This window comes from Gastrolobium bilobum, unplaced genomic scaffold, assembly GCF_033153095.1.
Source record: "Gastrolobium bilobum isolate Gb01-03AN ecotype WA unplaced genomic scaffold, APGP_CSIRO_Gbil_v1 utg500, whole genome shotgun sequence".
Lineage (NCBI taxonomy): Eukaryota > Viridiplantae > Streptophyta > Magnoliopsida > Fabales > Fabaceae > Gastrolobium > Gastrolobium bilobum.
The window spans coordinates 122,363-141,682 of NW_026896335.1; the positions used below are offsets into that span (position 1 = coordinate 122,363).

At 37.6% G+C, this 19,320-nt stretch overlaps 1 protein-coding gene across 4 annotated transcripts in view; it reads left to right on the forward strand.

Moving 5' to 3' along the window:
* The window catches only part of LOC133299068 (tetratricopeptide repeat protein SKI3), a 36,491-nt gene that overhangs the window by 13,286 nt on the left and 3,885 nt on the right, over positions 1-19,320 (forward strand). For 3 of the 4 annotated variants that reach the window (XM_061498478.1, XM_061498480.1, XM_061498481.1), the window contains 7 exons: positions 1,490-1,605; positions 1,718-1,775; positions 2,250-2,315; positions 2,432-2,644; positions 2,729-2,780; positions 7,274-7,647; positions 7,751-7,845. In XM_061498478.1, the coding sequence (XP_061354462.1) occupies positions 1,490-1,605; positions 1,718-1,775; positions 2,250-2,315; positions 2,432-2,644; positions 2,729-2,780; positions 7,274-7,647; positions 7,751-7,845 (974 nt within the window). The remainder of the gene's footprint in view (positions 1-1,489; positions 1,606-1,717; positions 1,776-2,249; positions 2,316-2,431; positions 2,645-2,728; positions 2,781-7,273; positions 7,648-7,750; positions 7,846-19,320) is intronic. The other variant, XM_061498479.1, reaches the window with a different exon arrangement.

The following is a 19,320-nucleotide window of genomic DNA, read 5'->3' on the forward strand; positions in this document are numbered from 1 at the left end:
ACCTAGGCTCCAAGAGTTTCCTAGAGATCCCCAATTTCCCCACTAAACCAATTCTCAATTCATGCCTCCTCACTACATACACTCACTCTCTTTTATTCTAACTCTCAGAATATTCTAGAACAATTTCCTAACTAACTAATTAAATCAGGCCCATCAATGTTACCTCAGACCCATCAGAAACTAATTTTGCTAATAAGAAACAATGGAGACTATCTCCTAACAGTGAGAGATAATCTCTGAGAGAGCAGGAAAAAAAAAAGATAAATCTAAAGTTCTGCAGATGCACAGAACCTTTAGTCTATACCATTATTAACAGCTTAAGTTGTTGGGAATCAGAAATTAAGAATGACATTTGATTCTTTTGGGTTTTTTAACAGCTTGACCTTGTGACGAGGTGCATTCACATGCATTTGTTTCTAGATTCCTGCCTTTTCAATTTCAGTGCCTTGCTTCACTTTTCATATTCCTTTATAGCGAGATAGCATGAAAGACAGAGAAAAAGAGAGAGAGTGTCAATGAAAATGGAACCAACTCCAGCAGAATCATTTGAATACAAAGCTGGGATGATGCACAAGACAATGTCATCAATGAATGTTGTTCCTATTGCTATGACTGTTCACAGGGTTGCTTTGATTACTTCTGCTGTAACTGTTGTTAAAGTTTTACATCAAATTTCAGTTGCTAGTGTTATTAGCAAATATATAGAGTCAGGATGTCATGGCAATGTGGCCTTAAAATCAGAGAATTGGTGTATGATCAAAATTAATTAATAAGTTGTGCTTTTAAATTAAAAAAAATATATATTACAGAAATATAATAAAACCATCAATGTGGCCTTCAACTAATAGCTTAAGTTATTGGGTTGAATTAATTACTTTACATGGTATCATAACCTCTGTGACCAAGTAGTCCAGAGTTTGATTCTTGCCGCTTCCCATTCTTATAATATTCTCCAAATAAATATTGTGGAATTTCTTAGCACAGTTAGGTGGTCCTGTACATTATCCACCCTTCGTGCCCAATAAGTCCTTGTGGGAGGGTATATGTTATAGAAATATAATATAAAACCATTAATATGACTTTCAGTTTAAGTTGTTGAGTTGAATTGGTTACTTTAGAATATCCATTCCCTTTTTCTCTCAATTAATGCTTTCCTCCTCCTTTCTCTCCTTACCCTTCTTTGTATCCTACCCAAATTGTCTTCCTGCTTTCCTCATCACATGCCACGTGTAGGTAATTAAGAAATATTTTCACCTTGTACCCCTTGCCTACAAGAGGGAGTGAGTCCCTGCTACCCCACCATTTTCTCCTAATATACACCTTAGATATTGGGTGGGTGTCTATAATAATTTATGCATGGGTTTGTTAACATGGCAACCTCTGCACCTTTGTTACTTTTTTAATGCACATCATCATATTGAAAGACATAAAAAATTGTTTGTGCGGATTTGGATTTCCCAACTGGTGTAAGTTTGTCTAACTTTTTCAGCTGTATTGTAAAGTGGGTGAAAAGCAATTGGCACGACAATTGTTTGATCGTGCTAGAAGTATTGACCCAGGCCTCGCATTGCCATGGGCAAGCATGTCAGCTGAGTGTTGTGTGAGGTATAATTCTAATTTCATTTATTTTTTCATTATCATGTAGCATGTAAATATTAGTTTAGCTTGTCTATTATTTTGCTGATTTTTCTGACTATATTCTGTCTTTATATTGTAGGGAGCCTGCACCAGATGAGGCATTTGAAAGCTGTTCACGAGCTGTGCAGATAATGCCTGTAATTTACTCATTTCTGTCATGTAACATGCAATTTATTGGACTTTTTTTTGTTTATATTGTTCTACTGTTAGGGTTTGGAGTTTATTTATCATTACCGCATATTTGTTGTGTTTGGGTATTATTATCAGGGGCGGCATTGGAGTCTAGCCCTTATCAGTGTGTCAAAGGGATTTCCCTCTCAATACTTGTTTCATAGATTTACGAGGGTGAGCCTGGAGCAGTGGTAAAGCTGCTCCTTGGTAACCGACAGGTCATAGGTGATAATCTTGGAAATAGCCTCCTTGCAAATTGTAAGGGTAAAGTTGCGTATAAAGATTTCCTCACCCTTTCCTCACAAGTTGGAATGGGTTTAATGGGGAATGGTTTTACTTGTTTCATAGATTTAAAGGGCATTACTTTAGCCAAGTACTTTTCTCTGGCTAAATTTAAATTCATATTACTTTCTTTAAAATATTTGTTGATTACTGTGCAGTTAGCTGAATTCCAAATTGGGCTCGCTAAGCTTGCTTTGCTGAGTGGTCATCTTTCATCTTCACAGGTTAGCTTATATAGTAGATTAGTGATTTCCTGTGGTGATTACACATTTTATTTTGCCTCTTCTGAAGCAGCTGCCTACCTTTAAATTCATGCCCATGCTGCATTTATTCGTCACAGGTTTTTGGAGCTATTCAGCAGGCAGTGCAGCTTTCTCCTCACTATCCTGAATCCCATAATTTACATGGGCTGGTTTGTGAGGTTCGAAAAGATTATAAGTCTGCTGCTACTTTTTATAGATTAGCACGTCATGCAATTAATATTGGATCATGGAATATTCAAAACTCACATATCAGGGACGTATCAATCAATTTGGCCAGATCACTTTCTAAAGTAAATATACTAGAGATCTCTTAGTCTTATTTTTTTTATTCAAATTCTTTAATGACTTTCACTAACTCATATCATTTGATACAGGCAGGGAATGCAGTTGATGCTTTGCAGGAATGTGAAAATTTGAAGAAAGAAGGTTCAGATTCAGATTTTGCAATTTACCTGTGTAGAATATGTAGAATATTCTAGATAGTATTTATTGATATAGTTGGTAGTTGTATATTTAGTTGGTAGTTGTATATTTATTGATGTAGTTGGTGGTTGTATATTTATTAAAGTAGTTGAGGTAGTTGGATGTACTCAATATAAAAAGGACCCATTGGGTCTCTCAATGAATCAAGAAAGTATTATTCAGATAAAACACTTCTTCCACTTCTTCTTTTCTTCATGGTATCAAGAGCTGGTTATATTCCAGTCTCTTCCCCGTTCTGATTTAATTTTAAGTCATTTTCCTATTCCATTTTTTTTCGTTTTAGCCACTGCCCAAGCCAGAATCCTTACCTAGACACCTCCAACCACGAAACCAAGGCCACCATTAGGTTCAGAACAAGATTCTGAGCCAGCCCACAGAAGACCTGTAGCAGTACTGTTCATTACTGTAGCAATTACTGTTTCACTGTAGCCAAGATTGCTCTTATTCATTGATTTTTGCGAGCAACCCTCTTCCTGTTCTGAGGGTCAAAATCGTATTTGGAGGAACCTTTTTTTGGGTACCTGTTGTTAGAAAACCATGGACGTTGAAAATTTTGAAAATTCGTCTTTTCAGAAATTGATGTCTCAATCTGCTGAGGCAACTAGTCATGTTGCTCAAAAAGGTATGGCATTCCATGTTGAACGTAGTAATCGTTGGATCCTTGATTCAGGGGCCTCTGATCACATGACAGGTAATGCAACCTTATTTTTCTCCTATACCCCTTACTATCACCCGTCACGAATAAGAACAGCTGATGGGAATTTCTCCACTATTGCGGGAAAGGGATCCATTAAACTTTCTGAGCATATTATTTTGAACTCAGTACTTCATGTTCCCTCTCTTACTTGTAATCTCATCTCTATTAGCAAACTTACTGCTGAGTTGCATTGTGTTGCTAAGTTCTCTGCAAATGCTTGTATCTTTCAAGAACAAGACTCGGGGATGATGATTGACAGTGCTAGAGAGGAAGAAGGGCTATACTATTTTACAGATGTTCATTGTGAAAAGAGGATTTTTTCGAACCACTCTCTATGTTTATCAGATGACTGTAATGATGTTTTGTTATGGCATCGTAGGTTGGGACACCCAAATTTTGTATATCTCCAGAAGTTATTACCGAACTTATTTATCAATAAAAAGCCAAGTTCCCTTCTTTGTGATATTTGTCAGCTTGCAAAGCACTCTCGTGTCACTTATTCTCCTAAGAAATATCAAGAATCTTCTCCCTTTACATTGATTCATAGTGATATTTGGGGACCTGCTCGTGAAAAAAATGTCTCGGGTGCTCGTTGGTTTATTACTTCCATTGATTATCATTCTAGGGTATGTTGGGTATATCTCTTAAAAGATAAGTCTGAGGCAGCATCCACTTTTAAAAACTTTCATGCTATGATTCAAACTTAATTTCAGACTTCTATCAAAATTCTGCGAACAGACAATGGTACTGAATATTTTAATTCAGTTCTTGGAGATTACCTAAACCAGCATGAAATTATTCATCAAAGTTCTTGTCCTAACACCCCTCAACAAAATGGGGTGGGTGAAAGGAAAAATAGACATCTAATTGAAGTTGCTCGAGCTCTTTTATTCACGATGCATGTCCCTAAATACCTGTGGGAGGAAGCCGTCTTGACAGCCTGTTATCTCATTAATCGGATGCCTTCTCGTGTACTAAATTTTCATTCTCCTTTATCCTGTCTTACTAAATCTTTTCCCTTTTTCAGTGCTCTTTCTTCTCTTCCTCCCAAAATATTTGGCTGTGTGGTTTTTGTGCATATTCCTCCACATCAAAGGTCCAAACTTGACCCTAAATCCATCAGATGTGTCTTCATAGGATATTCCCCTAATCAAAAAGGTTATAAGTGTTACTCACCTTCTCTTCGTAAGGTTTTTGTTTCCATGGATGTTACCTTTTATGAGACACAATCCTTTTTTTCCCCGACTTCTCTTCAGGGGGAGTCTATTGGTATGGATGAAGATAAGCCTGGGAAACCAAATGATGTTGCTGTCTTACCTTGGCCTTTGGAAACAGGTGGAGTTATTGGGAAGGAAACATGGGGAGCAACTATACCTGAATCTAATGATCCTCCTTGTGATACTCCCGGTAAATGGGAAAAATTTTACAGCAGCCGCAAAACACATGAAGATACTCTAGACTGCCAGGATCCTGACTCGAGTCCTTGTGCCAGCAACCCACTTGAATGTACTAGTATAACCAACGTTGATATGCCTATTGCTCTTCGGAAAGGTATTAGATCTTGCACTGCTCATCCTATTTCCCATTATATCTCATATGAAAAGTTGTCTCTAGGTTTTCGTGCTTTCAACACTATGTTAGATAGTACCAGGATACCCAAAAATATCCAAGAAGCACTTGATGACCTAAAATGGAGGAATGCAGTATTAGAAGAAATGGATGCACTTACAAAAAATGGAACATGGGAGTTTGTGACATTACCTAAAGGAAAGAAAACTGTTGGTTGCAAGTGGGTGTTCACAATAAAATTCAATGCAGACAATAGCATCAATAGGTATAAGGCCAGATTAGTTGCTAAGGGATTTACTCAGACTCATGGGATAGATTATCAGGAGACATTTGCTCATGTTGCCAAACTTAACACTATCCGCGTTCTGCTATCTCTTGCCGCCAACCTTGATTGGCCATTGCAACAGTTAGATGTTAAGAATGCCTTCTTGAATGGTGATCTCCATGAGGAAGTTTACATGGATACACCTCCTGGTTTTGAAAAAGGGGATGGTTCTGTGTGCAAGTTGCAGAAGTCTCTCTATGGACTTAAACAATCTCCCAGAGAATGGTTTGGGAAATTTACTCAAGCTGTTAAGGGAAGAGGGTTCACCCAAGCTCAGACTGATCACACTTTATTTTTTAAACACTCCGACAAAGGAAGAATTGCTATTCTGATCGTTTATGTTGATGACATAATTGTCACTGGTAATGATACCGAGGAGATAACCTCTTTAAAAAAATGTTTAGCTGACCAGTTTGAACTAAAAGATCTTGGATCTCTCAAATATTTCCTTGGCATGGAAATTGCTCGGAGTAAGGAAGGAATTTCTTTAACTCAGAAAAAATACATTCTAGATCTGTTGCAAGAAATAGGTATGCTTGGGTGCAAGCCGGCAGAGACTCCAATTGAAGCTAATATCAAGATGGGAGTTGAGGACGGGGAAGATGTTGATAGGGAGCAGTACCAGAGACTAGTGGGAAAATTAATCTATTTGTCTCACACTCGTCCTGATATTGCTTTTGCTGTGAGCATGGTTAGCCAATTCATGCATTCTCCTAAGGAAAAACACCTTAGTGCTGTTTATAGAATTCTCAAATACCTCAAAAATACCCCTGGTCGAGGAATTTTCTTTAAAAAGGGCACAAAAGGATGATTGAAATCTATACAGATGCAGACTGGGCTGGCTCTGCAATGGACCGAAGATCTACTTCAGGATATTGTACTTATGTCTGGGGAAACCTTGTGACCTGGAGAAGTAAGAAACAAACTGTTGTTGCAAGAAGCAGTGCAGAAGCGGAATTTCGGGCTCTAGCCCATGGTATTTGTGAAGGAATTTGGTTACGAAGGCTTCTGGAGGAGCTGGAGATCTCTTATTCCCTACCTATCAGATTATATTGTGATAATAAGACTGCTGTCAGCATTGCTCAAAATCCTGTTCATCATGACAGAACAAAACATGTGGAAGTTGATCGTCACTTTATCAAAAAGAAATTAGAAGACGGTAGTGTATGCTTGACATATATACCTACCAAGGAACATACGGCGGATATCCTCACCAAAGGATTACTTAAGCCGACCTTTGAGAATTTGATCAGCAAGTTGAGAATGATCAATATATATCTCCCAACTTGAGGGGGAGTGTAGAATATGTAGAATATTCTAGATAGTATTTATTGATGTAGTTGGTAGTTGTATATTTATTGATGTAGTTGGTGGTTGTATATTTATTAAAGTAGTTGAGGTAGTTGGATGTACTCAATATAAAAAGGACTCATTGGGTCTCTCAATGAATCAAGAAAGTATTATTCAGATAAAACACTTCTTCCACTTCTTCTTTTCTTCAACCTGTTTAGAGTTCTTCAATTTAATTGTTTTTTCTTCAAAACTTAAAGCCTTATTGTTGAGATTCATTGAATGTTAAATCACTCTATTACTAAAATTATTTTTATTCACTATAAATTTTCCACTGTTCTGTTCGTAATTCCTAAGAATGAATTATGAAGTAAATGGATGCCCGTCGCTGTATATTCATGTGAGCTGTCGCATGTAAAACGTGATTTGGGGATGCTTTGCTTTTTGTTTTATAACCTATGATTTTTTGTGAAGGATGTTTTGGCTGAGCATGGTATGAAAATGTATTTTCACTTCTCGTCTTGTTAACACTTTTTGTGTGATATATTGTTTAAGGGGCACTTGATGAAGAAGGTTTACAAGTATATGCTTTCTCGTTGTGGCAACTTGGTGAAAATGATTTGGCTCTCTCTGTAGCTAAAAGTCTTGCTGCAAGTCTTTCTTCTATGGAAAAGACATCTATTGCACCATCCATTTGTTTCATCTGTAGATTAGTATACTCCATAAGTGGACTGGATGCAGTCATCACTAGCATTATGAAAATGCCGAAGGAGCTATTTCAAAGCTCAAAAGTTAGTTTTGTTATGTCAGCTATCAATGCTCTTGATGCACACAATCGTCTTGGATTTGTTGTCTCAAGTAGCCGATTATTTCTCAAATATCATGAAGAATTTGCCAGGATGCACTTTTTAATAGCGCTCGGTAAACTGGTATTTTTTTAGCCTCTTAATTTTGCTTCCTCCTGTCTCCTCCTCCTTCATTCCCCACAACATGAAGGCAAGATGAAAAAGTGTTATGGTATGGTTTTGACAGGTGAAAAATGAGTCTGATTGCTGCCTTAAAGTTCAGAGTGGAGTTGTCCACCTCAGAAAAGCTCTACACATGTTCCCTAACTGCAATTTGATGAGGTAAACCTTTTTACTAACAGGGCTTATACTCTAACAGTAGCTTGATTTGACATATTTTTCGTTTTATGTAATCATTTAGTCCCTATAGTTTTACTTGGATTTTAAATTTGGTACATCTTAAAGAATTATAAGTTTAGGGTCAGAGAAAGAAAAGAGAAACGATCTAGACTAATAAACTGAAAAATGAAAATACTATTGACAGGATGTAAATATGATGAAAAAGAAAGAGTGTTTTTCTGTATAACACTATTGATTGATTACATTGAGAGACCCAATAGGTCCTATTTATATTGAGTACAAAGAACAATGCTAATAAATAGCAACAGTAAACTAAGAGGCTTATTTACAATAACAAGAGACATTAATAAATAAGGGAACAAATAGCAAGGAAGTAATAAATGATAATCTAGAATATTCTACACTCCCCCTCAAGTTGGGAGATATATATTGATCATTCCCAACTTGCTGATCAAATCCTCAAAGGTCGGCTTAAGTAAACCTTTGGTGAGAATATCTGCCGTTTGTTCCTTGGTAGGTATATATGACAAGCATACACTACCGTCTTCTAATTTTTCTTTGATAAAGTGACGATCGACTTCCACATGTTTTGTTCTGTCATGATGGACAGGATTTTGAGCAATGCTGATAACAGCTTTATTATCACAATATAATCTGATAGGTAGGGAATAAGAGATCTTCAACTCTTCCAGAAGCCTTCTTAACCAAATTCCTTCACAAATACCATGGCCTAAAGCCCGAAATTCCGCTTCTGCACTGCTTCTTGCAACAACAGTTTGTTTCTTACTTCTCTAGGTCACAAGGTTTCCCCATACATAAGTACAATATTCTGAAGTAGATCTTCGGTCCATTGCAGAGCCAGCCCAGTCTGCATCTGTATAAACTTCAATCATCCTTTTGTTCCCCTTTTTAAAGAGAATTCCTCGACCAGGGGTGTTTTTGAGGTACTTGAGAATTCTATAAACAACACTAAGGTGTTTTTCCTTAGGAGAATGCATGAATTGGCTAACCATGCTCACAACAAAAGCAATATCAGGACGAGTGTGAGACAAATAGATTAATTTCCCCACTAGTCTCTGGTACTGCTCCTTATCAACATCTTCCCTGTCCTCAACTCCCATCTTGATATTAGCTTCAATTGGAGTCTCTGCTGGCTTGCACCCAAGCATACCTGTTTCTTGCAACAGGTCTAGAATGTATTTTTTCTGAGTTAAGGAAATTCCTTCCTTACTTCGAGCAACTTCCATGCCAAGGAAGTATTTGAGAGATCCAAGATCTTTTAGTTCAAACTGATCAGCTAAACATTTTTTTAAAGAGGCTATCTCCTCGGTATCATTACCAGTGACAATTATGTCATCAACATAAACAATGAGGATAACAATTCTACCCTTGTCAGAGTGTTTAAAGAATAAAGTGTGATCAGTCTGAGCTTGGGTGAACCCTCTTCCCTTAACAGCTTGAGTAAATTTCCCAAACCATTCTCTGGGAGATTGTTTAAGTCCATAGAGAGACTTCTGCAACTTGCACACAGAACCATCCCCTTTTTCAAAACCAGGAGGTGGATCCATGTAAACACTGAATATTCTGCGAACAGACAATGGCACTGAATATTTTAATTCTGTTCTTGGAGATTACCTAAACCAGCATGGAATTATTCATCAAAGTTCTTGTCCTAACACCCCTCAACAAAATGGGGTGGCTGAAAGGAAAAATAGACATCTAATTGAAGTTGCTCGAGCTCTCTTATTCACGATGCATGTCCCTAAATATCTGTGGGGGGAAGCCATCTTGACAGCTTCTTATCTCATTAATCGAATGCCTTCTCGGGTACTAAATTTTCATTCTCCTTTATCTTGTCTTACTAAATCTTTTTCTTCTTTCTGTGCTCTTTCTCTTCTTCCAAAAATATTTGGTTGTGTGGTCTTTGTACATATTCCTCCACATCAAAGGTCCAAACTTGACCCTAAATCTATTAGGTGTGTCTTCATAGGATATTCCCCTAATCAAAAAGGCTATAAGTGTTACTCACCTTCTCTCCGTAAGGTCTTTGTTTCCATGGATGTTACCTTTTATGAGACACAATCCTTTTTTTCCCCGACTTCTCTTCAGGGGGAGTCTACTGGTATTGATGAAGATAAGCCTGGGAAACCAAATGAAGCTGCTGTCTTACCTTGGCCTTTGGAAACAGGGGGAGTTATTGGGAAGAAAACAGGGGGAGCAACTATACCTGAGTCTAATGATCCTCCCAGTCCTTGTGATCCTCCTGGTAAATGGGGAAAATTCTACAGCAGGCGCAAAACACATCAAGAGAGGAAGAAGGGCTATACTATTTGGAGGAGGATCTTTGTGAAAGGAGGATTTTTTCAAACCACTCTCTATGTTTATCAGATGATTGTAATGATGTTTTGTTATGGCATCGTAGGTTAGGGCACCCAAATTTTGTTTATCTTCAGAAGTTATTCCCTAACTTATTTATCAATAAAAAGCCAAGTTGTCTTTGTGATATTTGTCAGCTTGCAAAACATTCTCGTGTCACTTATTCTCCTAAGAAATATCATGAATCTTCTCTCTTTACATTGATTCATAGTGATATTTGGGGACCTGCTCGTGAAAAAAATGTCTCGGGTGCTCGTTGGTTTATTACTTTCATTGATGATCATTCTAGGGTATGTTGGGCATATCTCTTAAAAGACAAGTCTGATGCGACATCCACTTTTAAAAATTTTCATGCTCTGATACCATGATGAAAAAGAAAGAGTGTTTTTTCTGTATATCACTATTGATTGATTACATTGAGAGACCCAATAGGTCCTATTTATATTGAGTACAAAGAACAATGCTAATAAATAGCAACATTAAACTAAGAGGCTTATTTACAATAACAAGAGACATTAATAAATAAGGGAACAAATAGCAAGGAAGTAATAAATGATAATCTAGAATATTCTACAAAATATGATGTAATACCTTGACTAATACTCCTATTTATACTAAGAGGTCCAATACTAGTAATGCTAGCACAAGCCCAAGCCCAAGCCCACTAGTAACAACCCTAATATCTCTAACGGTCCATACACTTAACTTTTTTTTGGTAATTGGTTGCCTGTCAGTTCTTTCCATTTTTATTTAGGTCCTTGCTATCACCTGCTGTTATAAGTCCATCAAATATTTGCAGAGGTGGCAGGCAGAGTACTGGTGTTTCTAATAGCCCTGCTTAAGCGTCTTGCCACCTCTTCTTTTCCTGATTCTTTTCTTTTATTGTCTTCCCCATGTTTCTACATTTCTTCTCCACGGCTCCAGTGGTTCAACCTTTCTATGCAGTCATGTGCTGTCCCAATCCACCTTTGCTCATCATTTTGGCAGCACTTTGCTCAATTTTTGACTGTACCAGTCTGGCTATGATTGAAGTTCGTTGGTTCCTAAATCTGCGCTTCCTGACAAGCTCCTGATTTTCTTCTAGACACTCAGCTTACTGGGTTGAAAGTAACCAGTGAGCTGATCCTGTATCTCTCTCTCTCTCCGCCCTTTTTTCTTTTACAAGAACCAAACTACAAAACAGATCTTACTATTGACCTTTCTTTTTTGGTTTATTAGTGGCTTCTGGTGAAGTTCTTACCTTAGTACAAAGGCTATGCTGAAAACTTTTGGTTTTCACCAACCGCATTAGAAGGTTCAAAAGAATTCGGGTAAGTTTCTAGACTTTGCATGTTCCGAATTAGGCAAGGGTGAACTCATCAATGATGCTTGATATGTGTTGTGCTATCTGCAAAGAGGGATCAGGTTTGTCAAGGGAACGAGAAAAAAATTGATTTGTTGTTGCTGTGATACAGAAGCACGAGTTCTACATTGGATTGGTGTGAGACACAGAACTCCTATTTAAAATAGAGGAGCTCCCTCCATAACAATCTGGCTTTGAGGAATGGGTTATCCTGTACATCAGTTGGTATCAGGGCATGGTTTGTCCGCCCCCTGGTATAGATTGACCGCTCTTTCCAACCCAACATTGTTGTCCAATGAATGTGAGTCCCGTGTTGCCTCAGTCTGAGGTACAAAATCCTATTTAGCGTACAAACTCTCCCCTCTTAACTGTATTGCTTTTCGAGCAGGCTCCCCTCTACATCATGTTGGGTTTAGTATCGTTTGAATTGTAGGGTTTAGGTAGGAAAGGAGGAAAAGAGACAATAGAGACTTAGAATAATAAAATATTAAATTGATATAGTGTTATAAAAAACTAACTTGATGGTCCTATTTATACTGATATAATTAGGTTAATACTACTGGTACAAGCCCCAGCCCACATATATTGTAAGACTACTAACCCTAATTAAATAAGGAAACAAATTAGGAAATGTAATGAAATTGGGAAACCATTCTTAAGATTGTGTTGTAAATAATTGTATTTGTTTCCTTTTCTTTCCGTAATTATTTGTTTCTTTTTCTTCTTAGGATTTCTTTCCTTTTAGTTTTTTGGGTTTATTCCTTTAAGTCCATTAGGCTTCTATATATTGTATCCTCTTGTTTGTATTATATACAATTCAATATAATATTATCCTTTCTTCTTCAACTGATTGCTTCCTCAATTAGATGAATAATTGATTCGAGAATATATTCTAGAGATATTCCAAGATATTATAAATGTATTCTGAAGATATACTAAGATATTATAAATTTCTCTCAAGATATGATGAGATCTCTTATATTCTCCTTCAAGCTAAAACTTACTAAGCTTGTTAAAAATGAACGCTTTAAAAAGAAAACAAAATATAAGTGGACTCCATAAAACATGACTATGAAAGGAAACTCAAGGATGTTGGAGACATCAAATAAATAAGCATTGATGGGAAAATAACTCAGCAAGACGGTTGGAATGGTCATTATTGCATGACTAAGGTTGAAAAGGCTTCATAGAAAGATGTTCTGCTTAAATTTCTGGCAAGTGATTATACACAGCAAGACTAAAACTCGAGTCACCATTTAGAAACTTCAAACCACTAGAAAACTTACTTCTTAAGAGACTATAAAAACTTGGAAATTAATTCTGGGGCTGGTGTGAATCATAGCTAAGTCATAATTGGAATGAACATCAACTGGAAGAAAAGTAAACATTGGTACGATCCTTAGTGGGTAGAAAAGTTGTTGTAGGAATGAATAGTCGGCAAGAAGAGATGTCACTACTGGAATGATTATTGTTGGAAGAGAAGTCACCACTGATATGATCGTCAGCAAGAAGAGATGTCTCCAATGGATTGAATGTTAGCTTTGTTGTTCGCACTCTTCCCCCTCAAGGCCATTTTGACAATGGAAAAGCAACAATACTACCAAAAAGAGGAAGAAAGCAAAGAAGAGTACTTTAATGAGAGTATGCCTAGAAAGGAAGAAAATAAAAGGATGCTGAAAAGAAAAATACAGTGAAACAATAATGGATAGACAGAAAAAACTAGAATTTTTATTATTATAAAGTGAAAATCAATGAGAAGAAAAGAATCATGGACATAAAAGACATTGTCTTTGTGGAATTCCAGATTTTAGGAAACTCGAAAGTGTCACAGTGATGAGATTAGGTCACTAGGATGATACCGCTTGATACTACGTGGAAATTATGTGATTTCCATAGGGAAGAGGGAAAAGATAAATTAGAGACAGAATAATAGGTTATTAAATTGATATGGTGAATTATGATGTGTTACAAAGTATTAACTCAAGGTCCTATTTATACTAAAATAATTTGGTCAAGTACTAATGTAGTATTTCTAATACAAGTCCGAGCTCACTAATACAATAATACAACTAACCCCAATTAAATTAAATAAGGAAATTGATAAGAACCTTGAGGTCACCACCTCAAAAGTTAGCTCAAAGGGTAAGAGTGTTCAAGGTCTTATAAACCCCATATTAGTTGCCCTATACAACCAATGTGGGACTCCAAGTCTCATACTTTGCAAATGGGTCCTAACATTCCACCACGCTCAGCAGCCCTGGCGCCCATGCGGGTTGGCTTTGCGCTAGTCTTTTACTAGCCCCAGGCGAACATTGCAATGCCGGCGTCACCACCTGCGCCGCTCAATTGCAACCGGGAGACATAGTGGAAGGCTCTGATACCATTTGAAAAGAACCTTGATGTCACCATCCCAAAAGCTATCTCAAAGAATGAGAGTGTCCAATGCCTTATAAATTCCACATTAGTTGCCCATACAACCAATATGGGAACTCTAAGTCCCATACCTTGCAAATGGGTCCTAACAGAAATAAATCACAAAATATATTAAAGTCAGGAATCCACTGCTAAGATTGCTTCCTCAATTAGATGACTAGTTGATTCAACAATATATTAAGGTATTTTAAGCTATTCCAACGATATTCTGAAAATATGCTAAGGTACTCACAAGATATTAGGAGATATTCTAACAGGTAGAAGCATGAGAATGGCAGAAATTGTTGTTTGTAGCTCCTCTGCTTCTTAAGAGACAACAAAAGATTATCTTGAACCATTTTCATTTATCATTTGTGCTGTTCTCAAAAATCAGTAGTGGGCTAAATTTGTTTATACAACTCTCATAGCTTTTTAGGACCGCTGGCAACATGTTATTGAACTGCCTGCATACCCTACATACGGTGGTTTTCATAGACCTCAGTAAGTCATAAATTCTCTTTTTTATTTGTTCTTTGTATCATGTGATAGAACATGCAGAAACCTCCATTTTCAGCAAGTCAGATGTTGGAGATATAATATATAAAACCATTAATGTGACCTTCATTTAGCAGCTTAAACATTTGGATTGAATTAGCGCTTTATATGGTATCAGAGCCTCTATGGTTAAGTGGTCATGAATTTGATATTGATAGTTTTGTGTGACTTGAGAGTTATTTTTTAACTATTACTAAATATTTACGTATCTAAAACATGTTTTAGCATGCTTGAAGGAATAGAATTTTGGTTTGTGAAATTTAAATACAAAAATAAACTGTTGTGAATTAATGTGCTAGAGTGAGAGAATGACTGATGTAGAAAGAACTGACAGATATAGAGAGGGAAACAGATCAGAAAGGCTGCAGATCTTTCAAGTTGCAGTTAGCAATAGCATATACTTGTATGGCAGTAGTTGGGAAAATTATTTAATCTATTCCTTTAGTATGTATCTGTTGAGATATATAAAACCATTAATATACCCTCACCCATAAGCTTAAGCTTTTGGGTTGAATTGGTTCTTTACATGGTATCAGAGCCTCGGTGTACCGGGTTTGATCCTCACACCCCCCACTTTCTTTCTAGTGGAATTTCTTTCTTCGCACAGGTAGGTGGGCCTGTGCATTGTCCACTCTTCAAGCCCAATGGACTCTCGTGTGAGGGGGTATGTTGAGATGTATAAAACTATTAATGTAGCCTCACCCAAAAGTTTAAGCTTTTGGGTTGAATTGGTTCTTTACACAATTCAACCCAAAAGCTTAAGCTGGTGGGTGAGGGCTTTTTAGTGATTTTATATATCTTAACACGCTCCCTCACACGAAAGCCCATTGGGCTTGAAGGGTGGACGATGCACAGGCCCACCTACCTGTGCGAGGAAAGAAATTTCACTAGAAAGAAAGTGGGGGGTGTGAGGATGAAAAAAAGAAGAAGTGTTTTGTCTGAATAACACTTTCTTAATTCATTGAGAGACCCAATGGGTTCTTTTATATTGAGTACAATGGGCTACCTCAACTACCTCAATAAATAAGCTACCTCAACTACTTCTACCTCAAGAAATAGCTGAACCTACATAAATAAATAGCAAGCAGAAAACTTTGACTTATGTACAATACAAAGAGACACTAATAAATGATAAATCACAATCTAGAATATTCTACACTCCCCCTCAAGTTGGGAGATATATATTGATCATTCTCAACTTGCTGATCAAATCCTCAAAGGTCGGCTTAAGTAATCCTTTGGTGAGGATATCTGTCGTTTGTTCCTTGGTTGGTATATATGTCAAGCATACACTACCGTCTTCTAATTTTTCTTTGATAAAGTGACGATCAACTTCTACATGTTTTGTTCTGTCATGATGAACAGGATTTTGAGCAATGCTGGCAGCAGCCTTATTATCACAATATAATCTGATAGGTAAGGAATAAGAGATCTTCAACTCCTCCAGAAGCCTTCTTAACCAAATTCCTTCACAAATACCATGGGCTAGAGCCCGAAATTCCGCTTCTGCACTGCTTCTTGCAACAACATTTTGTTTCTTACTTCTCCAGGTCACAAGGTTTCCCCAGACATAAGTACAATATCCTGAAGTAGATCTTCGGTCCATTGCAAAGCCAGCCCAGTCTGCATCTGTATAGATTTCAATCATCCTTTTGTGCCCCTTTTTAAAGAAAATTCCTCGACCAGGGGTATTTTTGAGGTACTTGAGAATTCTATAAACAGCACTAAGGTGTTTTTCCTTAGGAGAATGCATGAATTGGCTAACCATGCTCACAACAAAAGCAATATCTGGACGAGTGTGAGACAAATAGATTAATTTCCCTACTAGTCTCTGGTACTGCTCCCTATCAACATCTTCCCCGTCCTCAACTCCCATCTTGATATTAGCTTCAATTGGAGTCTCTGCCGGCTTGCACCCAAGCATACCTGTTTCTTGCAACAGGTCTAGAATGTATTTTTTCTGAGTTAAAGAAATTCCTTCCTTACTCCGAGCAATTTCCATGCCAAGGAAATATTTGAGAGATCCAAGATCTTTTAGTTCAAACTGGTCAGCTAAACATTTTTTTAAAGAGGTTATCTCCTCGCTATCATTACCAGTGGCAATTATGTCATCAACATAAACAATCAGAATAGCAATTCTTCCTTTGTCGGAGTGTTTAAAAAATAAAGTGTGATCAGTCTGAGCTTGGGTGAACCTTCGTCCCTTAACAGCTTGAGTAAATTTTCCAAACCATTCTCTGGGAGATTGTTTAAGTTCATAGAGAGACTTCTGCAACTTGCACACAGAACCATCCCCTTTTTCAAAACCAGGAGGTGGATCCATGTAAACTTCCTCATGTAGATCACCATTCAAGAAGGCATTCTTCACATCTAGCTGTTGCAATGGCCAATCAAGGTTGGCGGCAAGAGATAGCAGAACGCAGATAGTGTTAAGTTTGGCAACAGGAGCAAATGTCTCCTGATAATCTATCCCATGACTCTGAGTAAACCCCTTAGCAACTAATCTGACCTTATACCTATTGATGCTATTGTCTGCATTAAATTTCATTGTGAATACCCATTTGCAGCCAACAATTTTCTTTCCTTTATGTAATGTCACAAACTCCCATGTTCCATTTTTTATAAGTGCATCCATTTCTTCTAATACAACATTCCTCCATTTTGGGTCATCAAGTGCTTCTTGAATATTTTTGGGTATCCTGGTACTATCTAACATAGTGTTGAAAGCACGAAAACCTGGAGACAACTTCTCATATGAGATATAATGGGAAATAGGATGAGCAGTGCAAGATCTAGTACCTTTCCGAAGAGCAATAGGCATATCAATGTTGGTTGTACTAGTGCATTCAAGTGGGTTGCTGGAACAAGGACTCGAGTCAGGATCCTAGCAGTCTAGAGCATCTTGATGTGTTTTGCGCCTGCTGTAAAATTTTCCCCATTTTCCAAGAGGATCACAAGGAGGATCATTAGACTCAGGTATAGTTGCTTGATTAGAAGGAGGATCATTAGACTCAGGTATAGTTGCTCCCCCTGTTTCCTTCCCAATAACTCCCCCTGTTTCCAAAGGCCAAGGTAAGACAGCAGCATCATGTGGTTTTCCAGGCTTATCTTCATCTATACCAAGACCAATAGACTCCCCCTGAAGAGAAGTCGGGGAAAAAAAGGATTGTGTTTCATAAAAGGTAACATCCATGGAAACAAAAACCTTACGGAGAGAAGGTGAGTAACACTTATAACCTTTTTGATTTGGGGAATATCCTATGAAGACACATCGAATAGATTTAGGGTCAAGTTTGGATCTGTGATGTGGAGGAATATGCACAAAAGCCACATAGCCAAATATTTTGGGAGGAAGAGAAGAAAGAGCACTGAAAGAGGGAAAAGATTTAGTAAGACAGGACAAAGGAGAATGAAAATTTAGTACCCGAGAAGGCATCCGATTAATGAGATAACAGGCTGTCAAGACGGTTTCCCCCTCAGATATTTAGGGACATGCATCGCGAATAAAAGAGCTCGAGCAACTTCAATTAGATGTCTATTTTTCCTTTCAGCCACCCCATTTTGTTGAGGGGTGTTAGGATAAGAACTTTGATGAATAATTCCATTCTGGTTTAGGTAATCTCCAAGAACTGAATTAAAATATTCAGTATCATTGTCAGTTCGTAGAATTTTGATAGAGGTCTGAAATTGAGTTTGAATCATAGCATGAAAGTTTTTAAAAGTGGATGCTGCCTCAGACTTATCTTTTAAGAGATATACCCAACATACCCTAGAATGATCATCAATAAAAGTAATAAACCAACGAGCACCCGAGACATTTTTTTCACGAGCAGGTCCCCAAATATCACTATGAATCAATGTAAAGGGAGAAGATTCATGATATTTCTTAGGAGAATAAGTGACACGAGAGTGCTTTGCAAGCCGACAAATATCACAAAGAAGGGAACTTGGCTTTTTATTGATAAATAAGTTCGGGAATAACTTCTGGAGGTAAACAAAATTTGGGTGTCCCAACCTGCGATGCCATAAGAAAACATCATTACAGTCATCTGATAAACATAGAGAGTGGTTCGAAAAAATCCTCTTTTCACAATGAACCTCTGTAAAATAGTAGAGCCCTTCTTCCTCTCTAGCACTGCCAATCATCAAAGATACAAGCATTTGCAAAGAACTAAGCAACACAATGCAACTTAGCAGTAAGTTTGCTAATAGAGATGAGACTACAAGTAAGAGAGGGAACATGAAGTACTGAGTTCAAAATAATATGCTCAGAAAGTTTAATGGATCCCTTTCCCGCAATAGTGGAGAAATTCCCATCAGCTGTTCTTATTCGTGACAGGTGATAGTAAGGGGTATAGGAGAAAAACAAGGTTGCATTACCTGTCATGTTATCAGAGGCCCCTGAATCAAGGATCCAACGATTACTACGTTCAACATGGAATGCCATACCTCTTTGAGCAGCATGACTAGTTGCCTCAGCAGGTTGAGACATCAATTTCTTCAAAACAGGAAGAGGGTTGGCCACAGTGAAACAGTAATTACTACAGTAATGAACAGTACTGCTACAGTGATGAACAGTACTGCTACGGGTCTTCTGTGGGCTGGCTCAAAATTTTGTTCTGAACCTAATGGTGGCCTTGGTTTCGTGGTTGGAGGTGTCTAGGTAAGGATTCTGGCTTGGGCAGTGGCTAAAACGAAAAAAAGGAATAGGAAAATGACTTAAAAATAAATCAGAACGGGGAAGAGACTGGAATATAACCAGCTCTTGATAC